The sequence below is a fragment of the Siniperca chuatsi genome, linkage group LG13 (assembly GCF_020085105.1).
Source record: "Siniperca chuatsi isolate FFG_IHB_CAS linkage group LG13, ASM2008510v1, whole genome shotgun sequence".
Taxonomy (NCBI): Eukaryota; Metazoa; Chordata; class Actinopteri; order Centrarchiformes; family Sinipercidae; genus Siniperca; species Siniperca chuatsi.
The window spans coordinates 22,530,382-22,555,771 of record NC_058054.1 but is presented as its reverse complement, the minus strand read 5'-3'; the positions used below and the strand labels follow the sequence as shown (position 1 = coordinate 22,555,771).

Below are 25,390 nucleotides of genomic sequence, written 5' to 3'. Positions count from 1 at the left end.
TTTAACTGCTACAGCCTGACTGGTCTGGTATGACCAGTAGCTTATGGTGGCTAATGTTAGCAACCTTTAGATAGTAATGTCAGTTACGACTTTCTGACTCTACTTACATAACTGTAAAGCTATATTTTGGCAATTACCATTATCCTGTACTTGTCACTTGTACCTAAAATGGCTGTTCAGCAAAAGTTACATAAACTGAGATTGTTTTCAGTTCCTTTATCTCTTAGACTGGAATAGAGAAGCTCAAATTCTATTAACTCCACATTGAATCATTAAATGTAGACTCAAGAAGCTGAACATGTTTGCTCCAAAAAAAAACAAACAAGGAAAAGTTGTATGTATATAATATACATTTGTATCTTTGTTCTTTTGAAATATATTACAAGGATAGTTTTTTAAATATTGAGTTAATATCTTTGTTTTTGGTGTGGTAAGACTGATTTCATCAGTTAAAAGGCCCCCAACAGAGAGATGTAATAAAACCTTTTCTAGTCTTACAGTATATCATAGCCCTTTGTCACATTCTATTACAAAAAGCCAATCAGAGAGCCCATCCTTATAAACATTGCGTATAAAATACTGTACATTGCAGGTACATTTATACTGAAATAAAAGATCCACAATAAAAGCATCAATCAGTTAATCACACATACCTTAAAACACCTTGCTATATTAAAATATATTATTGAGGCAAATGTTCTATTTTTTTTGGCTTTGGCTTAGTCAGGTCTCCACTTTTAGTACAAGTCACCCTTAGTTCTCCTTGATTACAGCTGGATTTAAGTCAGTGTGGATCCAGTGTTGGCTGAATATTGTGACAGTTTGTAGGATTATTCACAAAGCTTTGACAATAGATGCTCTACTGGGTGGATTCACATGGTAAAGCCCCAAACCCAGGCACACTGGCTGCGTCAGTTTAGCTTTGAACGCATGCAGGCGTGTGAACGTAGACTCCACAGCACCGAATGTGATGCTGCCGTTCTTAAAATTAACTATCACTGCTATTCGGCCGCTGTGCAATGTTCCAGAGAGAACAGTTTTTCTTTTATTATGGTAGGCAGACAGCTTGCCTTTGCCATTGTGGGTAAGGCTCCAGGACTCTACGTTGTTTCCGAAGGCGCTGCTGAACTTGCTCTTACGTTGGATGCTCTTGTAGGACACGGCGATGTCCCAGTATCCCTCAGCCTCCACCATCCAGCTGTGGGTACCAGTGGAGAAGCACTGCGCGGAGAGGACCTGTGGGGCTTTATCGAAGCGGCTGTTACTGTTGGGATAGTCCAGCTTGGTTTTCACTCGCTCTACTGTTTGGAGGTCTGCGGAGACTCCAAGGAAAGGACTGGCTGTGCCCCGATCCAACATAAGACATCCTGAGAGACAGACAGACCACTTGGATTTACATACTCAATTTTTATGCTACCCCAATTTATAATACATGCCCATGGAAATTAAAGTGGTAGTTAGCAAGACCATTACTACTTGGATTTTAGGGGATTCAATTGCTGCGGTGTCCCCTGACATGTCTGCTGTGTCATTTTACTGTCTTTGTACTTGAATTTTTGGTTGATTACATGTGACTCAATGGAACAAATATTACCTTTATAAACCACATAGGCTTTCATTGACAACTGTGTCAGAGTATCTCCATATGCATTATAGTGTAAGATGTGCAAATTTAAAGTGTAACTTCAGAAAGAAGAAATAAATTTCTTTTACAAATGAAAAGTTAATCAAAGATAAGCAATATGCTCAATTTAATACACTCAGGGGTTTTGCTGCTGCTGCCTAACTCAGTCTGGTATGACTAGTAGTTTATGGTATATTGCTCTGTAGCTAATACTATTCAGCCAGTTTCTTTACGAATCGTCTTTTACTTCTGCCACTGTTACGTTATGTTTTAGCATTTATCATTATCCTGTAATTGTCACTTGTTTTGCTTTTCAGCATAAGTTACATAGTCTCACTTTGAAATCATAATGCTCAGTATTTGTGTAGTATATGTGTGTGCTGTCCTTCATATCACATATTTTCTGTGCATTTTCAGAATGTTTGAGACTCTGGGCAGTACAACAATCAGTGCGTTTTAAATGCACACTAGTATCCCTGTTATGATCGGGTTTTTGGAGTGTCCGATTATGTGTTTGTGCATGTAAACACCATATTCTGGTTTCAGAAACCTAGAGCTGTAAATCCTTATCCCAGTTTTGAGATACCTGGATATGCAAGCTGGATGTAAACAATGTAATGTTTGTAATGTAAACACTTCATCCAGGTTTCTGATCATTTTTTGCCATGCTCACAGGTAGTAAGTAAGTCAGTAAAGCAAAAACAATAAGATGATTAACAATGTAATGATGGCGTACATAGTGAAATAAAGGTGAAAGTATAACAATAGTGATGCAAATTATACATTTATTGTTGCTCTCATCTTCCATTACTGAAGATTAGATGAAGCTAAATCCAGAGTGGTAAATGCAGCCAGAGTCCAGGCAGCCAGAACCCAAACTGAGTTCATCCTCAATTATTAAGGCATCTTAGTTGGTACAGAAACGATGCAGACGATTAGAAACCTGGATAATAGAGAGACCTGGTTATTCATATCACTGTTAACATGACTATGTTCCATGTTAACATCATAATCCGAATAGGATCAAAACCAGGATAAAACTCAAAAACCTGCATATTAATGTGCATGTAAACATACTCATTGTCTGCCTGTCTGTCTTTAATATGACATTAGAGACAAATCAATGACTTTCTACATTGTCAGCATCACACTAACAGTAGACAGGGTTCTCTCACTTTAAAATCTTAAATTATATCCATCAGTCTAGTCAGTGTGATCCAACACAAATAAGAGAATGGTAGTTCTCTGATTTATTTTAATTAACATTTCCATTCTAATCCCATGTTTCAACACTCATTTTTTTGTACCTCGATCTTCTCTCTCTGGAGGTATGTGGCTCTTCATTGGATGATCAACCAAGAGTTCTATGTAGGGATAAAAAAAATAAGTTAAAAAATCAGATTAGATAGATAGAGTTATAGTTATGGATTTTCATTGAAAGAAACAGTGAAAGATTATAAGGATTATACAGGTTGGCTCCTGTAGGAGTTCCTAAGGAGTTTGCCCTAAGTGGAGCATCAGATCAGAGAATAGTGCTGTTGACATCAAACTTGTGTCCTTGAGAAAGTGTCTGAACACCCACGTGCTCCAGATGCACCTTCATTTTTTAAACTCAACCTCCTTGTGAAACCATGGAAGGATTATATTAACAAATCAACAAAAGTGGGGCTCTCAACTCTATTTGATATTACTATTTAAATGTTTTAAACAACCTGATGCAGATATCTCTGTGGATTGAAATGTTTTGCGGAGCAGGGGAACTTTCTTTCTTGTACACATTTTGGCTCAGGACCAAGAATGGAGATGGTGAATTTCTACCATATGTACTACCATTAGGCTATTAAAGAAGTAGTTTGACATTTTGGGAAATAAATGCTGTCTTGCCACGAGTTAGATGAGAAGAACAAAGCCATTCTCAAGTCGAGTACGATGCTGTAAATATGAAGGTACAGCCACCAGCTTAGCTCTTAGCTTAGCTTAGCATAAAGACTGAAAGCAGGGGGAAACAGCTAACCTGGCAATCAGCAAAGACTCACAGGAAGTCACTGTGCCTGACCGAGAAATGGTCCAACTAATAATCCCCTGTAAAACCACTACTTGTTTTTACACTTAGTTTTTGTATGGATTAAACAAACAAGGTGTGTGTTAATTAGTGAGATTTAGAGGTGTTGGTAGGTGGATTTTGTTACTTTCAGACAGAACCAGGCCAGCTGTTTCCCCCTGCTTCCAGTCTTCATGCTAAGCTAAGCTAACATCTGCTGGCAGTAGCTTCATATTTAACGGAAAAATATGAGAGTGGGTTTTCTCTTCTCAACTAGCTAGCGAATGGACGTGTTTCCCAAAATGTTGACCTATTCCTTTAACATCGTAGAAAAGGTTTCAGTCGTAGTCATCTGGACACTGTTTTCAGAATCAAGACGTTTCGGCTCCCATTAGGGAAGTCATTCTCAATTGTGAAAATAAATTCCTTTAACACCCATATTCACACATCCATTAGCAAACGTTGAGATGTGCTGAACACAATAGACAAAGACTGTGAGCCAAAGTGTGTTATCATGGGTTTATCATTAAACCAAATATTGTTGAATTCCCTGTTTTTGTTGCAGTCATGTGAGCAGCAGTGGGGATCCGAGGCCTCCCTTCTTACCTGCAATGGTGGAATAAATGTGATGCATGCTGTGCTGCTGCTTGTCCAGCGCGTCTGTTAACGTCTGGTTCTCCACAGAGTAGTTGTAGGCTGGTTGGAAACAGACATAGACATCAGTGAGCTCATGTCCACACATACAAGACAAACACGATAGTAGGGTTTTGCATTGTCTTACCATAATACAGAACAATGAACCACAGACAGAGCAGCACCACTGTGACACTGTTGAGGGAAGGGTTGACTTTGTGTTTCTGTCAGGAGGAAAATACATATTACATTTGAAAAGTGTTGGAAACAAACTGTAAACCCTTTAAAATCACAGATATTGAGAATTTAGATAATACAGCTTACTTCACGTTGGAGGTCTTCTTGCAGTTTTTTTACGGACTCATTGGATTCCTTAATTTGCTTCGTGAGTATTTTGAAGTGCTGGTCCATGTACTCCTGTTGAATGCACACACAGTTATACTACTACACAGTTAAACCCCTTAACATCCAGTTTTGTCCTTTTATTTTCCCTTAGGTAGCTGAAAAAAAAATCTTCTTATTCTACATCATATATATTCTGCATCAGCTTTTTACAGCTCTTCATTAAAGCTATGATGTTTTCACTAAGTGAAATATTTAAACTCAAGACAATAATATAAAATATTCTGGATGTTTTGGGCACAATTTTATACATATTTTCCAAAAGTTCAGCCTGACATATTTGGTATCTTTGGACACTCGGGGATCCCCACTAGAATTTAAAATAAAGTTCTGTGGGTTTGCGCACTGTGAACGTTTTCTGCACAGCCTGAATTTGTATTGACTGATCCATGGGGTTTAAAAGGTGAATGAATGAGGTGGAGTTAGGATGGTAGGTAAAAGTCTTTCCGATTCTCAGGGACCAGAAAATCCTGTTTCTCAGCAACACAGTCAGCAACAGGAATTTCCTCCCTCATGTTTTCTTATTGACATAATGATGCAAACATTTTCCCTGCGTAATATAGTGTAAAAAGAGTGTTATTCAAAACTCACAGTGAGCTGTCTCCGCAGGACGTTCGAGGCCTCAGTGGCCAGGTTGTCCCGCTTGCTCTCCAGGGCGCACACGTTGCAGATGTAGCGTCTGGACGTGTTGCAGTAGTACCTCAGCACCTCATCATCGTGCTGCGGGCATCGCCTCTCCAGGAGGTCGCTCAGAGGCCTGACCAAGGGGTGTCCCGTGAACACTGGCAGCTCCAGGTGGTCCTTGGCGTGCTCTTTGCACAGCAACACCTCACACTTCAGACAAGTTTTAAAGGCCAGAGTTTTTTTCTCCGGGCAAAAGTCGCAGTACACACTTTTTGTCAGCTCGTCCTGCTTACAAAAATCAGATATTGAGATGTGAGAAAAGGTGTGTTAGACATTTGTCCACTTTTGAGGATTAGTTTTAACATTCCACAACTATTAGTTTATTCTCTACATCTTTTAAGTGGCACGATTAAAGAGATTGTAGGTGAAAAAAGTGCTTATAGCAGATACCTTCCTCCTCTTGTTCACCTTGAAGTCCTCTGCGATGCTGGCCAGTGCGTAGCTCTTCTGTATCCTAATGATCTGTCCAAAATATTCCCTACAGACTGGGCAAGGGAAGGGTGTGTCTAAAGAGTGATCCATCATGTTTTCCAGACAGCCCATACACATGCTGTGTCCACAGGGCAGCTGCCGAGGATCCTTAAAGATGTCCCGGCACACTGGGCACGTCAGCATCTCCTCAAGCTTTGTTTTCTCAGTTTCTTCCATTCTTGAGCCCTCTTTTTCAAAGAGTGCCAGCGAGCATGAAAAGAGGAGACAGGAGGGCGTTAACTGCAGAGTTTGTACAGCACTCGGCTGCTGCCTTTGTAAACAGTTCCTATTTCGTTTGTTATGAATAACCCATGAGCTTAAGCACAAGAGCAGGGATGCTAATTAGTAAAATGATTCCTACCTTTAAAGTTAAAGCTAAGTAAAGACCTCAGTATCGCTTGTCTTCTGTACACACATTGCTGAAAGTGAAAGCACTGCTGAGTTTATATTTGTTCTTCCTGGTGGGGCGTGGCCTAAGAGGAAGCGGATCGAGAGTAACGTGGCCTCTAAATATGAGATATCAATTTAAAAGTTTAATACAGGATTATATTATCCAAATATCGTTATTAGACATTACAAAATAGGACACTAATTGTTAAAACTGCTCATTTTTTTATTCATAAAGAGTGTTGTGGGCTGATTACCTCCTCCGAGGCTGACCTTGGTTGTAGCTAGTTTGAGAATTTGTTCAGGTCACCGACCTCTGTAGTCCTTTTCCCACAGAGGACGTCTGGGCTAGTCAAATACATATGAAATGATTAACAAAGTCTCTGTTCAATTAAAGTGTTCAAAGTCCAGTCGTGCTATTTGTGCATGGCACAACTAACTAAATGGTACAGAGCCATTAGTTATTGTTCCCACTAGTGGGGTTCCAATGTAACTGAAAACACCCGTGTAGGAGCTTTACAACAATCTTAAACTGTAAATAATGTCATGTAATGCAACCTTCTGGTGAATAGGTATAAAATACTGTATTTGTTTTTTCTGCTTCGCCCCACTAAAGACCCCCGTGAGCTTGAAACTGGTCGACATTTTAAACCCTTAATCCTTTTCTGAGTGACGAAAATTTGCGTCAGAAGTCGCACCCCGTCTTCTCGCGACATAACGTTGTCATGACATAAAATTAAAACATAATATGTTACTTACTTAACGCTTTCTTTCCGTTTCTCCCGTGTCCAGCGAGATTAAACGTTCACAAATCCGCTCAGAAGTCAGATAAAAAGACGCTCCTTATAACAACAGGTCTTGCCTCAGCATAACTATAAGTAGTTAATCCCGTGATCGTTATCTATTAGTTAGCTATATCCATGGTTACAAGGCAAACAGGACCTGCTAATAGCTCATTTAGCATGACTTTCCATGACGTAGATTCACCAAAATGTAGATATGAGGTAAAAATAATAAAACGCGGCACAGGTATTATAATTGATGTATTACATAGCTACTGTGTAAATTAATGCATCTCTTCATGTAGCCCAGATCTAACTTCTAACTCCATGGCAACATTACACTTCCTGTTTACATCACCCAAAGCATGACGGGAACCCTGGCGGCAAAAATATATTCATCCCAAATGGGCTAAAAAGAAAAACGATAGGATTAGAAATTAGGTTTTTGTTTTACACTATCGGTGAAACGAAGATTGACAGTAACAAGGCGCATAATGTCCCTGGACCCATGACACTCTTCTCTATCTATTTATTGACATTTATTGGCTTTCTGTACACTTCCTGTAGACATCCAGGGTTCACGCAACAAAATAAAGTAAATCGTGTGCCACAAAAATGTATTTTTTTTATTAATACACAAGAAAAACTTGCAAACATCAGAAGTTTAAAAAGATGAAAACAGACATTTGTATCGAGGGATATAAAAACAATTTTTTTAAACAATATTTAAAAAGAGAGCATGAGATCACATTTGTTTGACCATATGTACACTTATCATAGTATGATTATCATTCCAGTTTTAACATTGTGTTAACATTAAAACCAGATTTTTTTATAAAGTCAGCATGGATACTCTTAGACATCTTGGTCATCAAAAGAAACAAGTCTACATACATTCAGTAATAACATGAATACAAAACCAAACACTTTTTGATAAGAGACATGAGTGTAAAGTAAAAAAAAAAAAAAAAAAAAAGTATAATATAAAAAGAATATAGACATCAAAAACAAACATCAGTGGAAGTACTTCATATATATATCTTTGACACAGGAAAGGTTGGCCGGTGAGGATCTGTATTTTGCCCAACCAAGCAATAACCAGATATCTTCTAGCTGTACCCATAAAAGCATAAACTTTTACTGATGCAGTCCAACCCATTTACACGACAACAATCTCCAAGGAGCAGCAGAGTACTTCAGCACGTATGTAGTATACCTGGGGATTCTTTGCAGACTAATCGTGTGTTTCTCAGAGGTCTGATGCTAAAAAGTGTCAAGTACTTGTACAACTCTTGCACACTGTTTCAGTCCCACAATCACAGGAGGCAGAAATATGGCAAGGAATAAGAAACAAAGAAATGTAAAGACAAAACCATCAGTAGTATAAGTTTCTAGAAAATGTCCCCATCACACATCAACCCACTCTCATTTGTCATTAAAATATAACCTTTCTGGACTGTCCGTCAGGAACGAGTCTGGATCATGGTTTCAGTTTCTTTCGTAGCTTTGACTTTTCTCATCTCACCTTTACATGACAGTCTTCTACAAATGCGATACAGTGTCTTCAGTCTGAGGTAGAAAATGGCGCAACCACCACCACAACCGGCCACTTTTTCCACAGCTACAAGCCAGCAATCGTCCTGAATGAGGGAACAAAGAATCCACACTGGTGTTTCTCCAGATTCTTCATGATCCTGAACATCTTACCACAAGTGGAACAGCTGAAAGGCTTCTCTCCAGTGTGAAACCTCAGGTGTGCTTTCAGATTGTCTCGCAGACGGAAGCTTTTGCTGCACTGCGTGCAGGTGTGCGGCCTCTCCCCCGTGTGGAACCTCAAGTGGCGGCGGAGGCTCTTCCTCAGTGCAAACGTCTTTGAGCACACCGAACACGAGTATGGTTTCTCTCCAGTGTGAAAGCGCTCGTGCCGCCGGAGAATCTTCCTCCGCTTGAACGTCTTCCCGCAGATGCTGCAAGCGTATCCATCACGGGAGTGGGTGACCACCTTCTGAAGCCGCCAAACGCCGTTTCCACAGGGGGTGAAGCAGCAGAGGCGATGGCCTGTGTGAAGACCTTGGTGGCGGCGGAGGTCTTTGGGCAGAGGCCAGCCAGTTTTGTTGTTAGCGTCATGCCCTTTAGCATCATCCTGGAGCTTCATCTCTGACTCAGGCACTGTGAGCACGTTCACCAGTTGTACCGCACAGGGACGCATCAGCTTTTGGTCTGGAGAGGTCAGTTTCAGCGTCATGTGGAGATTGTTCTTCATCTCCTTTGGCGTGTGGATCCGTTCCCAAACCCCAACCTGAGCAGGAGTCACAGCTCCATCAGAGGGGGACGGACTGTAGGCAGTGCCCTTGGCGGTGCTGACACAGGCTGGCTGAGGCTCGGCTTGAACGGGCTTCTCTGTGCTGTCGGGTTTGGGAGCTGGAGACTCTGGCTTAAGGATCAACGGGCAAACAAACTTAATCTTCTCCCCAGAAATGATATTACGCGTATCTGGTTGGATCACCAGAGGCTTCTGTTTAGTTGGAGAGCTTTGTGTAGATCCATGTCTTAACGTCTCTGTCCTTGTTTCTGCAGAGACTGAAAAAGATTAAGACGCATTTTTTATTATGTTGCACATTCCCTCCACCCTTTCTCCAGAAAGCTTCTTGTTCAGCTGTGATCTGACTGAATATAATTAAGCCCTTTTCAGACATGGAATACGTAACATTCATCACTCTGTTAAAGTGATGGCTTTTTGTCATTCAGACGTGGGTGACTTTTACATTAACGTGGATTATGTGATTATGTCTGTGGGTAGTACAAGTGTTTTTTTTGTTGTTGTTGTTTTTTTTTTTAACCTCTTTTGCCCCGGTTGCACTGCAAAGAGAGAAATAGTTTTTACAGACTGATCTAAGAAGAATCTTCCACAACTGAAAACTGTCTCTTTCAGTGATTCCTGGCTTCTTCAACTGATTTTCCTTTGCTTTGTGCATATGAGACGTGCATTTCTCTCTCCCTCTCTGCATGTTTTATCTTTTGTTTGATCTGACGGCATTCAGTTCAGACTGCGTTGAAAGCAATACAGAAATGTTACCAGGTCTGACCTAGAAAGATTGCCGTTGTGACTTTAACGTCAAAGTGACCAGGGAGCCTCTACAGCCATGAGACCAATATGTTAAATTTCCATCAGATTAACGCAAAGGAGTGCATGTCTGAAAGGGACTAAAGTTGTGCAGCGATGCAGTGAAAGGTCTAAGTAGTGCACAGAGGTATTGCTGCCATAAGATTTGATGTGTTCCCTCTTGAGCTTCAGAACATTTTCAATACTAATGCAAAGTTAGCATTTTACCTGTTGCAACAGGTGTAGCCAAAATCAGCTGTATAAGCTTAAGTTGTTTATGAGGCGTAACTGCATTGCAGTCCAGTGATATTCTCATCGTGCCTTGTCTTGCTGTCTGTGTCTATCTGCTAAACTGCTATCAGTTTATACAAAAAAATGAATCTATATAGACAAAACCTTTAATGTAACTGCCTATTTTACTGTTAGCTCGGACAGTGTGGCTTCACCTCGCCTGACTACTACTCTGTGGTGGAACTGTGGATACTTGTGTGCAGTGTAGAAAGGTTGGTTAGACGCACTGATATGATATGCAGCCTCATATCTCTGAAGTACCGCATCAGTTAACTAACAGCTGCTAAGTTTGATATTTATGAGAAAAATCTGAGTGTAGAATTTGCTTTCAGTAAACCTCAGGGATTGTGGACCGAGATGTAGTTTCCCCACAGCTGCCACCAGGTGTTAGTAAAACGCCATATTTTACTGATAGCGCCTTCAAGTGGGACAATTTGTGACACTTGTCTCTGTGAAATAACTAGTAATCCAAGTATTCATTGGAATATAATGTTTATCCGTCCATACTTCATTTTTCTAAAGTGCTTATCCTGTTCAGGGTTGCTGGGGAGTGGAGCCTATCCCAGCATGCACTGGGACACTTTATTAGTGGGCCAGTTTATCAGAGGGGTATGTTATGTTCATTGTTGCCTGTTTTTCTTTGACCGCACAATGCACATTTGAGGAAAAAGCTTATAATTATTAGTAGTATAGCATAATTATTGGTAGTATGACAAATATTACATCCTCAGCTCTTGAAATAAAAGATCTAACAAGTATATAAAGATTGGACTGAAAAGCGGTCCAATGTTGCTTTATTATGGAAGCAAATAAGGGTCATTAATATTTTGAGCTTGTTGCAACATGCTGATTGGCTAGTCAGCTGAGGCGTAAAAACAGGGTCAAAATTCATGCTTGTAACTTCAGTGTAATTTAAATTAATATTTGTGTGTATGTGTAATTTGAATTACATGTACACAAAATATTTATACAGAACTACAAAACCTTTTTTTTTTTTTTTTTTTTTTTTTTTTACATGCAAATTATCTGTGTGCACAAAATTTTCACACATGCACAAAATATTTCTGCAGCTGCAAAACTTTATTACACATTCACAAACATTTTTTTTTTTTTTACAAATTCACACAAATACATGCATGCAATTTTTTCATGCGCACACAAAATGGTGATATACAACTGCAGGCTGCAAGTTCAAAACATTAATGACCCTTATTTGCTTCCATACACATTGGAAATGTATCTTGTTCCTGGCAACAATTTAAATCCTCCACAGATAAAAAAAACCCAAAACTATTAGTCTGATTTGCATAATGTGTGTCATGTTCATGCTTCCACGCTGTTTGTCAGTGTGTTTTCAGCCCCTGCATTTCAACTCACTGTCACGGTGCTTTTCCTTACCATGCAAAACAACTTCTGTTTGAGGATCACCGTCAGCTGGAGACTCTGCGGCAAACCTGCTCAACTCCACCATGCCCACAGTCTGCGTCACAACCTGGTAGAAGAAGAAATGTAACAAATGTGCACGCCTGCAGCACAGTATGTGTCATGAGAACAGCTAAGATCCACCTTGGGGCAACGCATTCTATTAAAAGCCCATTCCTCCCCATTCCAAGTGAGACTTACAAACCTGTAAATTCTCACTGACCTGTTCCTTCCCAGGCGACCATTTGGGGTCAACTTGACCATCATCTTCAGCCAGGAGGATTTCTGGAAAGAGACACCCCTCCTCCTCCTCCTCTTCCTCCTCCTCCTCCTCCTCTACCTCCCTCAAACAATCACCATCTGAGAGGAGAGGGGGGCCTGTGTAGAAGAGGGGGGAGGGGTTAAGACAGAGGCACATACATTCCTTTAGACTGGGTTTGCAACCCTGCAGGAGTTCAGTGCAACAATTACAAACAAGCATAGTGTGCAAGAACTAAATGCACATATGTTGGTCCCGTTGATTAACTTACATACAAAATCTGCTAGACCATGTGTCTGATCTTTTCACGCAGTACATTTTTTTGTTTTTTTTGGAGCAACTAGTCTGCACTCTCCTCATGCATCTATCCCTGCAACCTAGCCGTGCACGTAAACAGGAAGCCATAGCATTGGAAGCTCCAAAAACACACACCACAAAGCTCCAACGGCGGACTAATGTCCTCGTCCACTTGCACTCCGATGCTGCGTTTTGTGTCCCCAGTCGACAAACTATCCAGTGTCTCCAAGGTTTCATTTTGATTTTTGTCCTCAGTGCGGCCCACGTCCACATCCAGCGCCGTGGCTCGATACCTGCTCTCGAACAGTTTGGTTAGCTCCACCGTGGCCGCTTTGACGAGCGCTCCCAGCACCGACTCCACCTGCGCCTGGAGGTTCACGACGCCCGCCGACATTTTGGCTGCTCCGACTGTGTAGAAGTCAGCGTTTGTACAAAACAAATCAGAGTAAAATGGAAGTTAAAAATTAGCATAGATCTTTATTTACCAACGACAGCCACATGGCTTGCAGAAAGAAGGGGCGTGTCTCTACTGGCGCAGGCGCGCCAGTTACATCACGAGATGAGAGGGGCGGAGCCAAAAGATAACAGAGTGCTTTTATGTTTTTTCATAGAAAAAAAAATCTTTTGCGTTTCATGTTCTCTGATTTTTAGCCATAATCCCCTGTCTCCATTTCTGTGTATTTGTATTTGTCTTTGTTTTAAGAGTCCTTTATCTTAATAAAAAAAAATAAAGTCTGGCACAAGAATGCAATCTTTTGTCCGTTTTGGAGGGCACTTAGCGTTAAGTGTTAATAGCAAAACAGTAAGTGTACAACAATAACAATAAACAATAATGTGTCTATGAAAAATAAACAATGTAATTAGTGGAAGTCACACTGGAACATTATGTCATTATATATGATAACTTTTAAAAGTGGACCAGTGGTTACAGGCATGTTGGAGGAAAAAAAGACTACACAAACACATCACTGCATCAACGTGAGATGTTAAACCAGTGGAGGTTAGCAAAAACTCCAACTGTTTTTGCAAAATGCATGATGCTACCATAGTTTGTTTTATCACGTCCAACCCTGAATCACTGGGGATGTCCTGGAAATGGATCTAATGATGCACACAGTGTATAGCGACAGTATTTGCAGGTTAGCAGGCAGGTATTGGAAGTTCACCTCTGCACTGACCTCACTCGACTTTCAGTGGCTCAGCTCTCTGAAATTCACCCAGAGCAGTCAACCTGAAATTCTGCAGCACAAACTTACAGCCTTTACATTCAGCAAGTCAGGTGTCACTTTAGCACCCAGAATACTTTACAGAAAACACTCATTCCATTTCTGATTCACCTTGTGCTCCTAAAGCTTCATTTTAAAGCTGCTCTGTATAGAATTTTATTTTAATTTGATAATAGCATCTTTCAACTCTTCTGATACCATAAGGCTTTGCATGTAGACAAATGAGCCAATCCAGTGAGAAGTGTTGAAATATCAGCATGCACTGCTGTCTGCCGTGGTGTCCCGTCTTTGATACTACCACCAGGGGGTGCCAAAGCCAAAAATGTTCAGATCTTGCACACAGTAGCTTTAAGTGTGTACTAACATTTTTGGGACTGTTTTGTGTCCACCTCTTTATCCCATTTAGCCTTTACCAAGGTATAGGTAATAGGTATTGCATATAATAAATATGCAATAAATTCCCAGATAATTATGTCTTCAAAATCAAGATGTATTTTCTATTATTTAGGATTCAGACAAACATACACACCTTTAAAAAAATATACAGTAATGGGGTTTCTGTCCAAGCTGTCATTTATTTAAGACTTTACAGTAAGTTAAATTTCTCTTGTTACAAAAATAGAATATGGCTGTTGTCATATTTCATCATCGTAGAAAACATCCATATGATGTACAGCACTTTCAGTGTACAGCGTTACATTGATTTCACAGAGTAGGCTGGTGATACTTAAAACCCGTCAGAAAAGCCTGCTAGCACCTTCAGATCTGACTTCAGTTGTTTCGATACTGGGGCAAACAAGAAAATAAGTGAACAAATAAAACACATTCAAACTGCAACAGACTCCACAGATGGACTCAGACATAATGCATACAACATTGCAACCCCTCCAGTACTTTGGAAAATAAAAACTTTAATAATCTGAAAATCAATAGCAGTAGATGGCAAGGTTTTGAAAGAATTTCTTTTTTTATTGTACCAGACAGTGTTACATGTGGGAATAAAGACACTGTGGGATCTTAGAAGGTACTTTGTTACATGGAGGATTAGTGAATATGAAGGGGAGAGGGATAAACCAGTAATGGAATATTGTTCTGGTGAGATGCAGAGAGAGGATGATGAAAAGATGTGATATCAAAATGAACTGACAAGTTCAACATAAGAACTAGATACAAAAGAGGATGATTTGACAGAGTTAATGATGTTGACTCTTGAAACTGCATTGGTCAGACTTAAAGAGTAAATTATGACATCATGATTTAATAATCATCATCGTCATCATCATCATCGTCGTCGTCGTCATCATCGTCGTCATCATCGTCATCATCGTCGTCGTCATCATCGTCGTCATCATCATCGTCATCATCGTCGTCGTCGTCATCATCGTCGTCATCATCATCGTCATCGTCGTCGTCGTCGTCATCATCGTCGTCATCGTCGTCGTCGTCATCATCGTCGTCGTCGTCATCATCGTCATCATCATCATCATCATCATCTGGATCGATTTCACCTGACAGAGCATCCTCAATCCAGTCCTCCAGCTCGTCTACAGATGGCAAGTCATCATCATCATCCAAGTCCATCCACACACTGTCAGCCTGCGGAGTGAAGAAGAACAAATAAAACCATCTCAGCAGCGGATTCTCTGACGAGGCGAAAGCCTCAAAGGTACCTTGTGGAGTTTTTGACTACTAGTAGCTTCATGGACCCATGTTTTGTTTGTCTTGTGCACAGAACACACGTTGCACAAGCACACGGGGAAGGCAATGCACATTCCTGCCGCAAGTAAGAAACATAGCAATGCACCCACAAAGGCAGTGAAGAAGAAAATTGCAAGCTATCAAAACATGGATGTAAACCATGTACGATTTAAAATACACAAAAAAAATCTGCTTTACAAATGTTTTATGAGGAAGGAAATGCATTTAACACATTTGTTAGACATCAAGGATACACGCATTGAGTTTTTTGGGGGGGGGACTGAATGTGCACATAACCTTGTTTCTTTACAAATTAACTCCACAGGGCACCTTTAAAGTGACAGTTTTTATGAGGGGTTGCTGCCTTTGAGGTAGATTCTGTATATCCAAAACAAACATGTAGATACAGTGTGGACTTACCCATATACATATATGGGGCCGGATAAACCTGCTTGGGGGCACAAAACCTACTTATGGGCCCCTATTGAGCCTCCACACATGCACATTCCCCCAAACAATTTTACCCAAAGTTTCAGAAACGAACCAAACTATTTACACTGGGATACTACTCTGCCTCAGGTTTGCTGTATGTCAGTTATTTTGTGATAATCTGATTAAACACAAATTTATGTAAGGATAGTCACCATGTAAACATGATAGAGGATACATTTTGACACAGGGCCCCTAAAAGACAAGGCCACATGATTGGGTAAAAATGCGGGAACTACTTTAAGGCCCTAACCATTTCAGTTTTAATTGTGCTTCAGTAGTGTATATTACCAATCAAATGTATAATTAATCAAATTACAACAATGTGATTGCACCAGAGATAACCTGGGGTCTTCAGGGCCCCTGTAGGACTGGGGTCCCAGGGCAGTGGCCCACTCTGCCTGGTTGGTAAGCCAGCCTTGTTTATAAATGTATAACAGAGTCAACAAAATACACAAATGCACAGGCACAGGAATAAAGTACCAAAAATATTACTCACATCATCAGCATCAACAACACCAATCTGTGGGGAGGACAGGTCAATCCCAAAAGTCTTCTCCCAGTGTGGCAGAAGCTGCAGGGAGAATTCCTTATGATTAATCCTGCTATTATCACCCAGCATCAATCAAATGAATGTGACATTTGTGAAGAATATGTTTCAGTGTGCTTAGCCATTCAATCTCAGTTCTCAGTTGACTGTGAGTTCCTCTGGTTTCTAGTACGCATATTGCACTGTGTTATAGTCTTACCAGGGGGAAGTCGTCAGGATCAATCCAGACAATGCTGAGGTCAGGGTTGTCTGTGTTATCCTTGGCAACTTGCTTCAGGATCTCAAGGAACTCAAAACCGTCTAAGGGGTGGAGAGGACAACAGTGAAACTAAGACTGAACTATTATAGGGGCGAATCAACAGGATGGCAAAATGGTGGTAATGGGTATTTGCGGATCCTTTTATTGCTCCTCCTTTATACACCTGCAGAAATACTACATAGCTTTATGGGACAGTCTGATTAAATTTGGCATCACGTCATTAACATGCAAAAACCTCCTTCAGCCCTTTCGCTGCCCCATGCAACACTTTCTAGATTTGCTATTGGTGACTGGTTATAATTGTATCACAATCTGGTGGTGTTTCTGTCAGCAATGTTATACAATTAATACAGGGTTCCTTTACCTGGGTCAGCCTCCTCTGCAAAAGCAATGATATGTTCACCATCAACATCGTCATCCTGTGGAAAGAATAAAGACAAAGTGAACTTGTTGAAGTTACCATTTCAGGAAATTCTGAAACTGTAGTTTTTATCTCATCAAAGCCTCTTCATGGAGGAATGGTTGAACAAAAATAGACCTTTGGTCTGTTGTAGTGTTGACAGTTCTTACCCAGATCTCGTACATGTTGTGTGGTTGCAGCTTCCTCAGGGTTGGTCTTGAAAAGCACAGAGGAATAAGAGTTTATGCGCTTTGTTTTTCAATATGGAAGGTTAAGCTTTTACCTCATGAGCTCATTGTAGTATAGCATTTACGGAACTTACCTGTCATTATCTTCAATGAATTTCACCAGCTCATCCTCAGAGTAAGGTTTTCCTGGGATGACCACTGGATCATCAATGAAGGGTTCATAGAAGTCCACCTCGTTAAGCTTCAGCTCCAGAGCCTTGGCAACCTGCAACACACAATCAAATGATTAGAACCAACAACTGAGCATAAAGGACCTGGGAACCATAAAAAACATTAATGGTTTATAACAAAAAAGTTTTCAGTTTGTAGCAATAAACGCAAACTATTGGTCGTAAGTCATTTTGACTGTTTGACAACATTTATGTTTTGAAATTTGAACTAAGGAAGATAAAGAGTATAGCAGTTTCGAAAGAAAGCTGTCTTGTAGTAGGTGTGTTAAATGAGAGAATGAGCGATAAAACTTTTAACAGACACTTGAGTTCATGTTTTTCAGTGCACCATCAAAGGTGTATTGAATGTTCAGCCTCCAGAATTGGCCAATCTGCAGACACATATTTGTCAAAGGTTTTGCTAGCGCACTTTTTACTCTTCTTGACAGTACATGCACTATTACTTATTACTTATATTATTACATTGTATTATTACACCGTACATACTTATCATCAACCGGTAAATCCACTTTGTACTTTACACTTATTTTAATTTTATACTTATATCCACTTTGTACTTAATTTATCTTGCCTTTATTATAGTGTATTATATTCTGATTTGCTTAGTACTTCTATTCCTGTGTGCACTGACGTGATAGTGAGCAGCTGTAACAAAAGATTTTCCCCTCAGGGATCAATAAAGTATTTCTGATTCAGATTCTGTATAAGGACAAGGAAAAAGTCCTTGAAAGGGAAAAATCCCTGAAGGGAGCAAACATTTTTATCAGTGAGGACTTCTGGGAAGCAGTCTGACAGAAGAAAGAAGAACGTTTCAGCTAAGAACTTAGTGTTTTAAAGGGCAACATTGCTCACCTCAGACGTGATAATTGTATACCCACCCTGTCCAAGTCAAGCATCTTTTCCTGAGTGCGTCAGAGTACCCAACCGTAACATGATTATGAGGCATGTCTATGAGTTCAAATTTAATTCAACCTTGATTCTCAATCCTTAGGATCTGAATTATGAAAACATACTGTAGGGAAATATGATGGCTGTTTTGATCCTTATAGGAACTACATCAACTTTAGCAACCCAAAATAATCATTTTACATATCATATAACAACAAATTTTTCAGAAGCCTTTCGTTTGGCGGACTATTATAATATAGAATATATATAGTTCGTTATAAGTTTTAAATACATGGAATAAAGGATGTTGTTCTAAAATGGTTTGTTAGCTGCATAATTCACATAGAGCATTTTGTGTTCATCACTGGCCAAATGTCAAAGAGCTATGGAGTTCCCCAAGGATCGATTTTTGGCCCACTGCTTTAAAAAAAATTATGATAATGTATGTTTTACTTACATTGATGATCTACCTGCAGTTATGCTAAAGCTGCACTAATCAATATTTTTATATCAACAATGGATGTGTAATGTAATGTGTTTTAATACTTTTCATATAACTCTATGTGTCTGATCAAACTTAAGATAATAATCATTATTACTCACCTTGGGACTGAATGTGGCAAAGAACTTGATGTGAGGATGGAACTCTTCGGCAGCATCAGCAAAAGCCTCAAAATCTGAAATTTTATAGGCATCCATCAAGTTGTTTCAGTAGATCAGCCCCTGTATGAAATATCTAAGAATGTAGACTTGTTGCTCTCATCATTAATGTAGCTGCTAGTGTGCTGACTTCGAAAATCGCATTAAAAATCAAATCAGTCTGCAGCTCAAAGTTAGATCAAGCAATCTGAGCCGGGTCTCTGTTGCATTTGCTTGATATGCAATTATGAGCAATTATGTTGAAAAGCAAGCAACAGGTTATCATGCCATCACAGTACAGATTCTTACGTTCTGACTTGTGACTCTTAAAGTAGCCCACCAATTTGATGTCCTCTTCGATGTTTTCAAAGCCTTTCAGTTCCCTACTATTGTCAATAATTTCCACGGGGTCCTCAAGAACCTATGAAGGAAAATGAGGGTCATGGAGGTGAAAAGGGGGGAGACAATGGAGTTGGAGGTGACAGAGAAAAGAAGAACGCAGAGTCAGATTCTGTGGGTCATCTTTGAAGAAAGCAAACTGGGATTTAGAGACTTTTTTTTGTGCTAAAATAAGGCAGGGAGATTAACTGGGAGATTATATCCTCACGAACATCATAGATGAACTCCACAAGAGTGTCTGCTGCAAACTCGCCATCATATTCTATGACTTCATCGTCTGTGAAGATGTAGACGCTGTCAGACTCATCAAGGCCTGGGGAAAAGAGAAGAATTATTAAGTGTCGGCCTCATCCTTCCCACATGTTTTATATTTATCTTCCATAAGAACAGGAAACATTAAAGTGAAGGAGGCCATATGTCTCTGAGAGCTACATTATCTCTAGTTAGACAGGTTTGTTCAAATTATTAGCTTTTATAGTTTAATAGTTCAACTCTGGCTGAGTAAATGGCTTAGATACTGACACTGGCTGGTCTCATTTTGCATAATGACCTAAGTTATAAGTGTCTGCAGCTGCTGTTTATTATATGGCGCGTTTACCTAATTTCTTTGCAACCACTTTGTCGAGCTTTGCATCAATGAGGCCGACTCCAACATCCTCATCATCAAACTCATCCAGGACCTGGGCTGCAAGCTGTAAAACAAAGACACTGTCATGGAACTGAAGACATGATTTGTCAGTTTAGTGTAAGTCTATAAAACACGGGAACACATGCCTGTTTGCATGTGCAGTCAAATTTGTGTTTCTGTCCATATCTCATGCACATTTACACCTTTTTGACAAAGTTGTCTCACTCAGTAGTTTCATTACCATAAAAGCATGCTTTTCAGAGCGCTGCTTATGCACTTTCTAAATCTGTATGAAACTTGAACCTCATGACTGACAGTTGGTTCCACCAATGGCAGTGCCACATCCAGAGCCTGACTGCATTGAGGAAGTGGTTTGAGGGTTGTCTCAGTGTGTTTGGAGGGTAAAAAGCACACACACACACACACACACACACGCACACGCACTGGTGTCAGAGATCTTGAGCAGCTGCTTTTACTGGCATAAATAGTTTGACTAATCAGAGTGTCCTGCAGGTTGCAAATAATTCTTGGCATTTCTTTTAATTTGATTGGAGTTGCAGATGGGTGGGGCACGGTGGAGAGTTTGTAGTTTAGCAGCAGGTAAGTTAGAAAATTATATTTTTCTAAATTATATATAATGTAGAAGTATATACAATTTGAATTATATACATTTTGTAAAAGCAAATTAAGTCTTTAAGTACAGTATTTTGATTTCGCCGTGACATTCGCTTTTTTTGCATTGCACTATATTTTGTTGCAGACCCCACCCTTTTGGCATTTAAGCAGGCTAAAATAAACTTTTAAAGGGCAAGTGATTGAGGTGAGTAAGGCTTGATACCATCCAAGAAACTGAAGAAGGATACATTTGAGGATAAACTGCAATAAACAGATATGAAAAACCACTGGTGTTACCTAATTTTCTAATTCTTTTCCATTTTCACTTTAACAAAACTAACAAATTACAAATCTGCAAGTGAGAGGTAAATTAGAGATAAATATGTGTATTTGCATAGATACATTAGAGGTTGTTTATCTTGATTTGAATATGTAACATAAATACATTTAATTTCTCTCTAGTTATCTGGTGAAATCTTTTATTCTGTAGTTGTTGTTCTGTAGGGAAATTATTTTATCATTTTATATTTGCTTGTCCTCCAAATATAAAACATGCAAAGTTGTCTTTGGCCCTTGGTGTTCAGAATGTGTATCTGCAGTAATGTGGCCGATATCATTACAACTACATGTAAAGTTAAACCAATAGCCTCAGTATTTGGCATGGGATTTCATAGCTTGATGTCTGCATGTTTTCCAACTACACAACATGCAAAATGCACTGCAGATGCACACTTTTAAAACTGTCATTTTGTACCTTTTTACTGAGACATACGTATGTGGCAACAGCATAAACACAACATATGATAAAATGTAAATTCCTTCCTCTTATTACTGCTGTGGATCAAAAATGATTTCTCCTCCCATTGGACCGTGCAGAGTCATCCCATTTTGATATTCTAAGTGCCCAAGGAGGAACTATGTACATCCACGTGTACTTATCTGTTTTCATGGACAGTGAGCAATTTAAAAGTACAATGCATTTAGTCTGGAGAATGCAGGCCCTCTAATGGAAACATGGCAGCATTAGGTCTAAGGCACATTCCTAAACAACCTCTATCACAGTGTTTAGGCCACCTTAATAATCAAATCAGTTTTCTTTGACCAAGGGAGAAAACACTTAATTATGACTTCCTTCATCATGTTATACTCCATTTACCTTTCACTAGCCCCCACAGAGTGCCTTGACCTCTGAGATTTTGAGCCTTTTGCTGTTGTCTGTTACTAATAATAAAACCTCATCAAATGTAAATCATAATACATTCATAAGGAGAAACACAAGCCTTCAGGAAGCTCGACCCACCACAAAAGCAGCTCCGGATAAATATAGCGCCAGAAGCCACACCAGCCCAGGGACTATTTTGGTGAGGGGGGCAGTGATGCTCAGCGCTCTGGGATCCGCTGACAAGTACAGTACTGCAAGTGTCAATCACAGCACAGAGCTGAGCCGGCACTACTGGAGCCAGAACCTCCAGTGCTGGCCTCCAGCCCCGAGACCGAGCCCTAACGCTCCCATACAGAGACACCAGAGGCTGCTGAGATGATGTGATATGCTGAGGAGAGCAGCGTCTCTCTCTCTCTCTCTCTCTCTCTCTCTCTCTCTCTCTCTATCTATCTATCTCGGTCTCTCTCTGTTTTGGTTATTAATGTTTTCCTTTCTATAATTATCTATTACTGTTATTTCCCTCCCCTTTCATTTATTCTGTTGACTTTACATGACAGATAGATCCTCCCAAACTCCTTCTATATTAATTTGCACAAAACAAACTTGTTTTTTTTTTCAGTTTTACTGGCTGATGTATTTGCACATTAAAGTGCTGGCATGATCACAGCTGTCAATAATGAGTCCGAGAACGAGCTTGAATGTTTTGTACGGACTGTTGAGTGTTGATTACACTTAGTGTCATCCCACTGACTGCATGCCCAAATCTGCTTTTGAATTTGGTTGTAATTGCCAAGACTGTTTTTTTTTGTGCCTGTTTTGCATGTCAGTTCTAAAAGGAGCTGCCAGGAATTTTCAGCTCCTCTGAAAATATAATAATGCATCAGGTGTATAAGGTAGCAGCCTTTACTGTACACTATAGTGGCCATGCCAAATGCTGTAAAATATGGTTGCCACATAATCCAGTGTATATATTCCATAAATCAGTCATCAGCCCAATCATGTTTGTATAGAACTGCAACTTTCACAGCAGATATTAGTCCAGTGTTTCTTCAAACGAAATCAAGTCCGTCTAAAATGCTGTTTGGTTATATTGTGTGTGATGGCACAGTTGTAACTTTCATTTTGCTCTCTGTTTTTGGTCCAATTTAAAATGGCTGCTGTATTTCCAGGCGACAATGAACCTGGAATCAACTTCAAATTGACAAGGACAAGAAACGCAAATATAACTTTTCCTGGAAAATTCGGTTTGATATTGAATATTTTCTGAGGTAACCTGAGAACCGACCCGGGTCCTGAAACCTGAAAGCTTTGTACTGAATGATGATGTAATGTCTCTCTGTGAGGAATGTGATGAAACTGCTGAGTATCCAGGCTGACAGGAGGCCTGAGATTGGGATTGGGATACTGATAGAGGTGTCTTAAGTGCATTAGCCCCACACACACACACACAATGTACACAAGCTAAGCCATTGCCAGAATAAATGATATCTTGGATCCTCACAGCTCAGCTCTTTGCCTCGGGTGGACAACACTGACGACACACCGCAGGCTTGTGACACATTTTTGGGACTTCACTAATCAGCAATTCTGAATCCAGCAAAGCTATTTTCCACCTTGTAGCATCACTTTCCCATGACAACTCTCTGTGTTCAATTTCACATTTAACACATTTAAAAAAATATACCTGTCTCCATTGCCAAATATTCTCGTTCCTTTCCTTGTAACCACACAATTACACATTTACTTTAAATAAGAATCTCTTTTTACATTTTTCATTTGTATCTTTAGCTTGTCAAATCCCTCAACCGACAGTGTTCTGTCACACACTTCACATCGGCATGATTTGAAATCTGTGCAACCAAGTCAAATTAAACTAAATCAAAACACAAACTCTACTAGAACCTCCAACCAAACTCTTTATAGCGACTTTCAGTTCAAGACATTTGCATTATGAATCCAGCACAAGTCATACTGCTTCCTCATCAGCAAGCTACTCTCTTTATTCTACCCATAGTTCCCATCTCAACCCACCTCAAGGGCCAACTCCTCAATCTCAAACTGTCTCTGGGCGACGCGGCTGGATCCGGGATGGTCATGGTAGTACACCACCATAACATCGTACTTCTTCATCACAGACTTATAGTTCTTGGCGTTGAGGTCGTGCACACGGTCCTTTCCATCGTACTCTGGGAAGTCCAAGCTCTCCTTGCCCAATGATAGCCCCCCAAAGGACAGCAAGACTGCCACAAGCACCCAGGTCCACTTCATGGCTCCTCTCTAAGATAATGTAGTTGTATTTGCAGTTTCAGAAAGTAAACAAAGGCGGGGGTGGGGGGGGGACAAAAACAAAACAAAATAGTTTGTTAAAAGTATGGAGAACCCCTTCCAATCCGCGTCACCCAGAAGAGAGCAAGACCAACTCCTGCATCCACCTTATTAAAAACCTCACATGGACAACTGGCAGTGGGGCACAGGGTACAAGAGGGGCTGGGCTAAGTTTGACATAGGTGTGAGTGTGTGTCTGTGAGGGGTGTTACCGAGCATGGAGAAGATGAGGCAGGGGGCCGTTGTGGTTGCTGGGGTGACAGCTTTGTGTGTGTGTGTGTGTGTGTGTGTGTGTGTGTGTGTGTGTGTGTGTGTGTGTGTGTGTGTGTGTGTGTGCGCGCTTGAGTGTGTGTTGCAGACCTGTCAAAGTGGGTGGAGCGAAAAGATGATGCTCTCTTTCTCTCTCTATCCAGACTGAGAACAGGGGAAGACAGTGATGGAGGTGGAGGGAGATGGTGCATAAGCAAGGAATAAAGAGATAAAGAAGGAGGAGGTGTTTGTGTGTGTGTGTGTGTGTGTGTGTGTGTTCGTGCTGGGCCTGTCTGCTTTGCGCCAAATGAAGAAAGAATGATATGATGGATTTAGAGGTGGCTGTGAATATGAGGCACTCTTTTCCCATATTAAGTGTAGATGGAGGCTTGGATCCCAGCTAAAAATAATGGATGTAGGACACAGAAGTACATATCAGGAGGGGGTGCTGGTGTCTTATTTGCTGCTGCTGGCAGCAGCGCAGCGCTAGAATGTAGCACTGGGTCACTCAGGGACATGGAGGGAGTTAGGAGAGGAGAGGGTGGTGCACCTGCTGAGGATTCAGTGCATAGGTGTCACTTAGCCCTGACTCAAGAAGAAAGTGAAACATAGAGTTTACCGGGGGGGTGGGGGTGGGGGTGCATGTGGACATTTTTTGGATCTTTTTGAGTCTGATCCATCTGTGCATACAGTACACGTGTGTCCTGTGCAATGTGTGCTTGAGATGATCGCATTTGATATTACTTTACAAATTGAAAGGGAAGAGGTAAGCTATAAATAAATACATGGTATCGTAATACTCCTTTTGACCCCCCAACACACACGTATACGACACACCCCTCTTTTCTGTAGCAGGACATGCAGCAGTATTAAAGCGGGGAGATTTCGTTTGAAGGGAATAGCTTGAAAGATGCACTGTCTGTATGAGTGCGTGGTAGAGATGGTAGAGGAGCTGTTATGTGTGGTGTCAGTGATTATGAAAAATAAAGCTAAACTATGGCTCACTGTGTTACTGTAAACATATAATATAAATCTGTTGCATTGCAATT

General features: G+C 40.4%; 3 protein-coding genes across 9 annotated transcripts; all 3 read right to left on the bottom strand.

The window, feature by feature from the left end:
• Nucleotides 1-328: 328 nt before the first annotated feature.
• Nucleotides 329-7,387, bottom strand: LOC122887185 (E3 ubiquitin/ISG15 ligase TRIM25-like). Of its 6 annotated transcripts, none has more exons than XM_044220155.1 (10): nucleotides 7,002-7,387; nucleotides 6,500-6,590; nucleotides 6,217-6,328; nucleotides 5,793-6,043; nucleotides 5,292-5,609; nucleotides 4,623-4,715; nucleotides 4,447-4,522; nucleotides 4,272-4,361; nucleotides 2,932-2,988; nucleotides 329-1,367 (listed from the first exon to the last, which is right to left on the bottom strand). In XM_044220155.1, exons 4-10 carry the CDS (start codon nucleotides 6,030-6,032, stop codon nucleotides 835-837), a joined length of 1,407 nt encoding a protein of 468 aa, XP_044076090.1. In that variant the 5' UTR covers nucleotides 6,033-6,043; nucleotides 6,217-6,328; nucleotides 6,500-6,590; nucleotides 7,002-7,387; the 3' UTR covers nucleotides 329-834. The 6 variants fall into 6 exon arrangements, with proteins under 6 accessions (XP_044076090.1, XP_044076087.1, XP_044076085.1 ...); XM_044220152.1 differs by having other exon boundaries at nucleotides 5,292-5,612; nucleotides 5,775-6,043; nucleotides 6,217-6,361; nucleotides 7,002-7,386; XM_044220150.1 differs by having other exon boundaries at nucleotides 5,292-5,612; nucleotides 5,775-6,043; nucleotides 7,002-7,386.
• A 242-nt stretch (nucleotides 7,388-7,629) lies between these two features.
• si:rp71-1g18.1 (uncharacterized protein LOC559922 homolog) lies at nucleotides 7,630-12,962 on the bottom strand. Of its 2 annotated transcripts, none has more exons than XM_044220148.1 (4): nucleotides 12,532-12,962; nucleotides 12,046-12,218; nucleotides 11,817-11,910; nucleotides 7,630-9,604 (listed from the first exon to the last, which is right to left on the bottom strand). In XM_044220148.1, exons 1-4 carry the CDS (start codon nucleotides 12,788-12,790, stop codon nucleotides 8,646-8,648), a joined length of 1,485 nt encoding a protein of 494 aa, XP_044076083.1. In that variant the 5' UTR covers nucleotides 12,791-12,962; the 3' UTR covers nucleotides 7,630-8,645. The 2 variants fall into 2 exon arrangements, with proteins under 2 accessions (XP_044076083.1, XP_044076084.1); XM_044220149.1 differs by having other exon boundaries at nucleotides 12,064-12,218; nucleotides 12,532-12,958.
• A 1,210-nt stretch (nucleotides 12,963-14,172) lies between these two features.
• On the bottom strand, nucleotides 14,173-24,241 carry casq1a (calsequestrin 1a). Its single transcript, XM_044220206.1, has 11 exons — nucleotides 23,799-24,241; nucleotides 19,961-20,054; nucleotides 19,575-19,675; nucleotides 19,273-19,384; nucleotides 18,928-19,001; nucleotides 17,341-17,471; nucleotides 17,189-17,234; nucleotides 16,983-17,037; nucleotides 16,559-16,659; nucleotides 16,309-16,383; nucleotides 14,173-15,218 (listed from the first exon to the last, which is right to left on the bottom strand). The coding sequence occupies exons 1-11, from the start codon at nucleotides 24,033-24,035 to the stop codon at nucleotides 14,880-14,882; spliced, it is 1,365 nt and encodes a 454-aa protein (XP_044076141.1). The 5' UTR covers nucleotides 24,036-24,241; the 3' UTR covers nucleotides 14,173-14,879.
• Nucleotides 24,242-25,390: the final 1,149 nt, after the last annotated feature.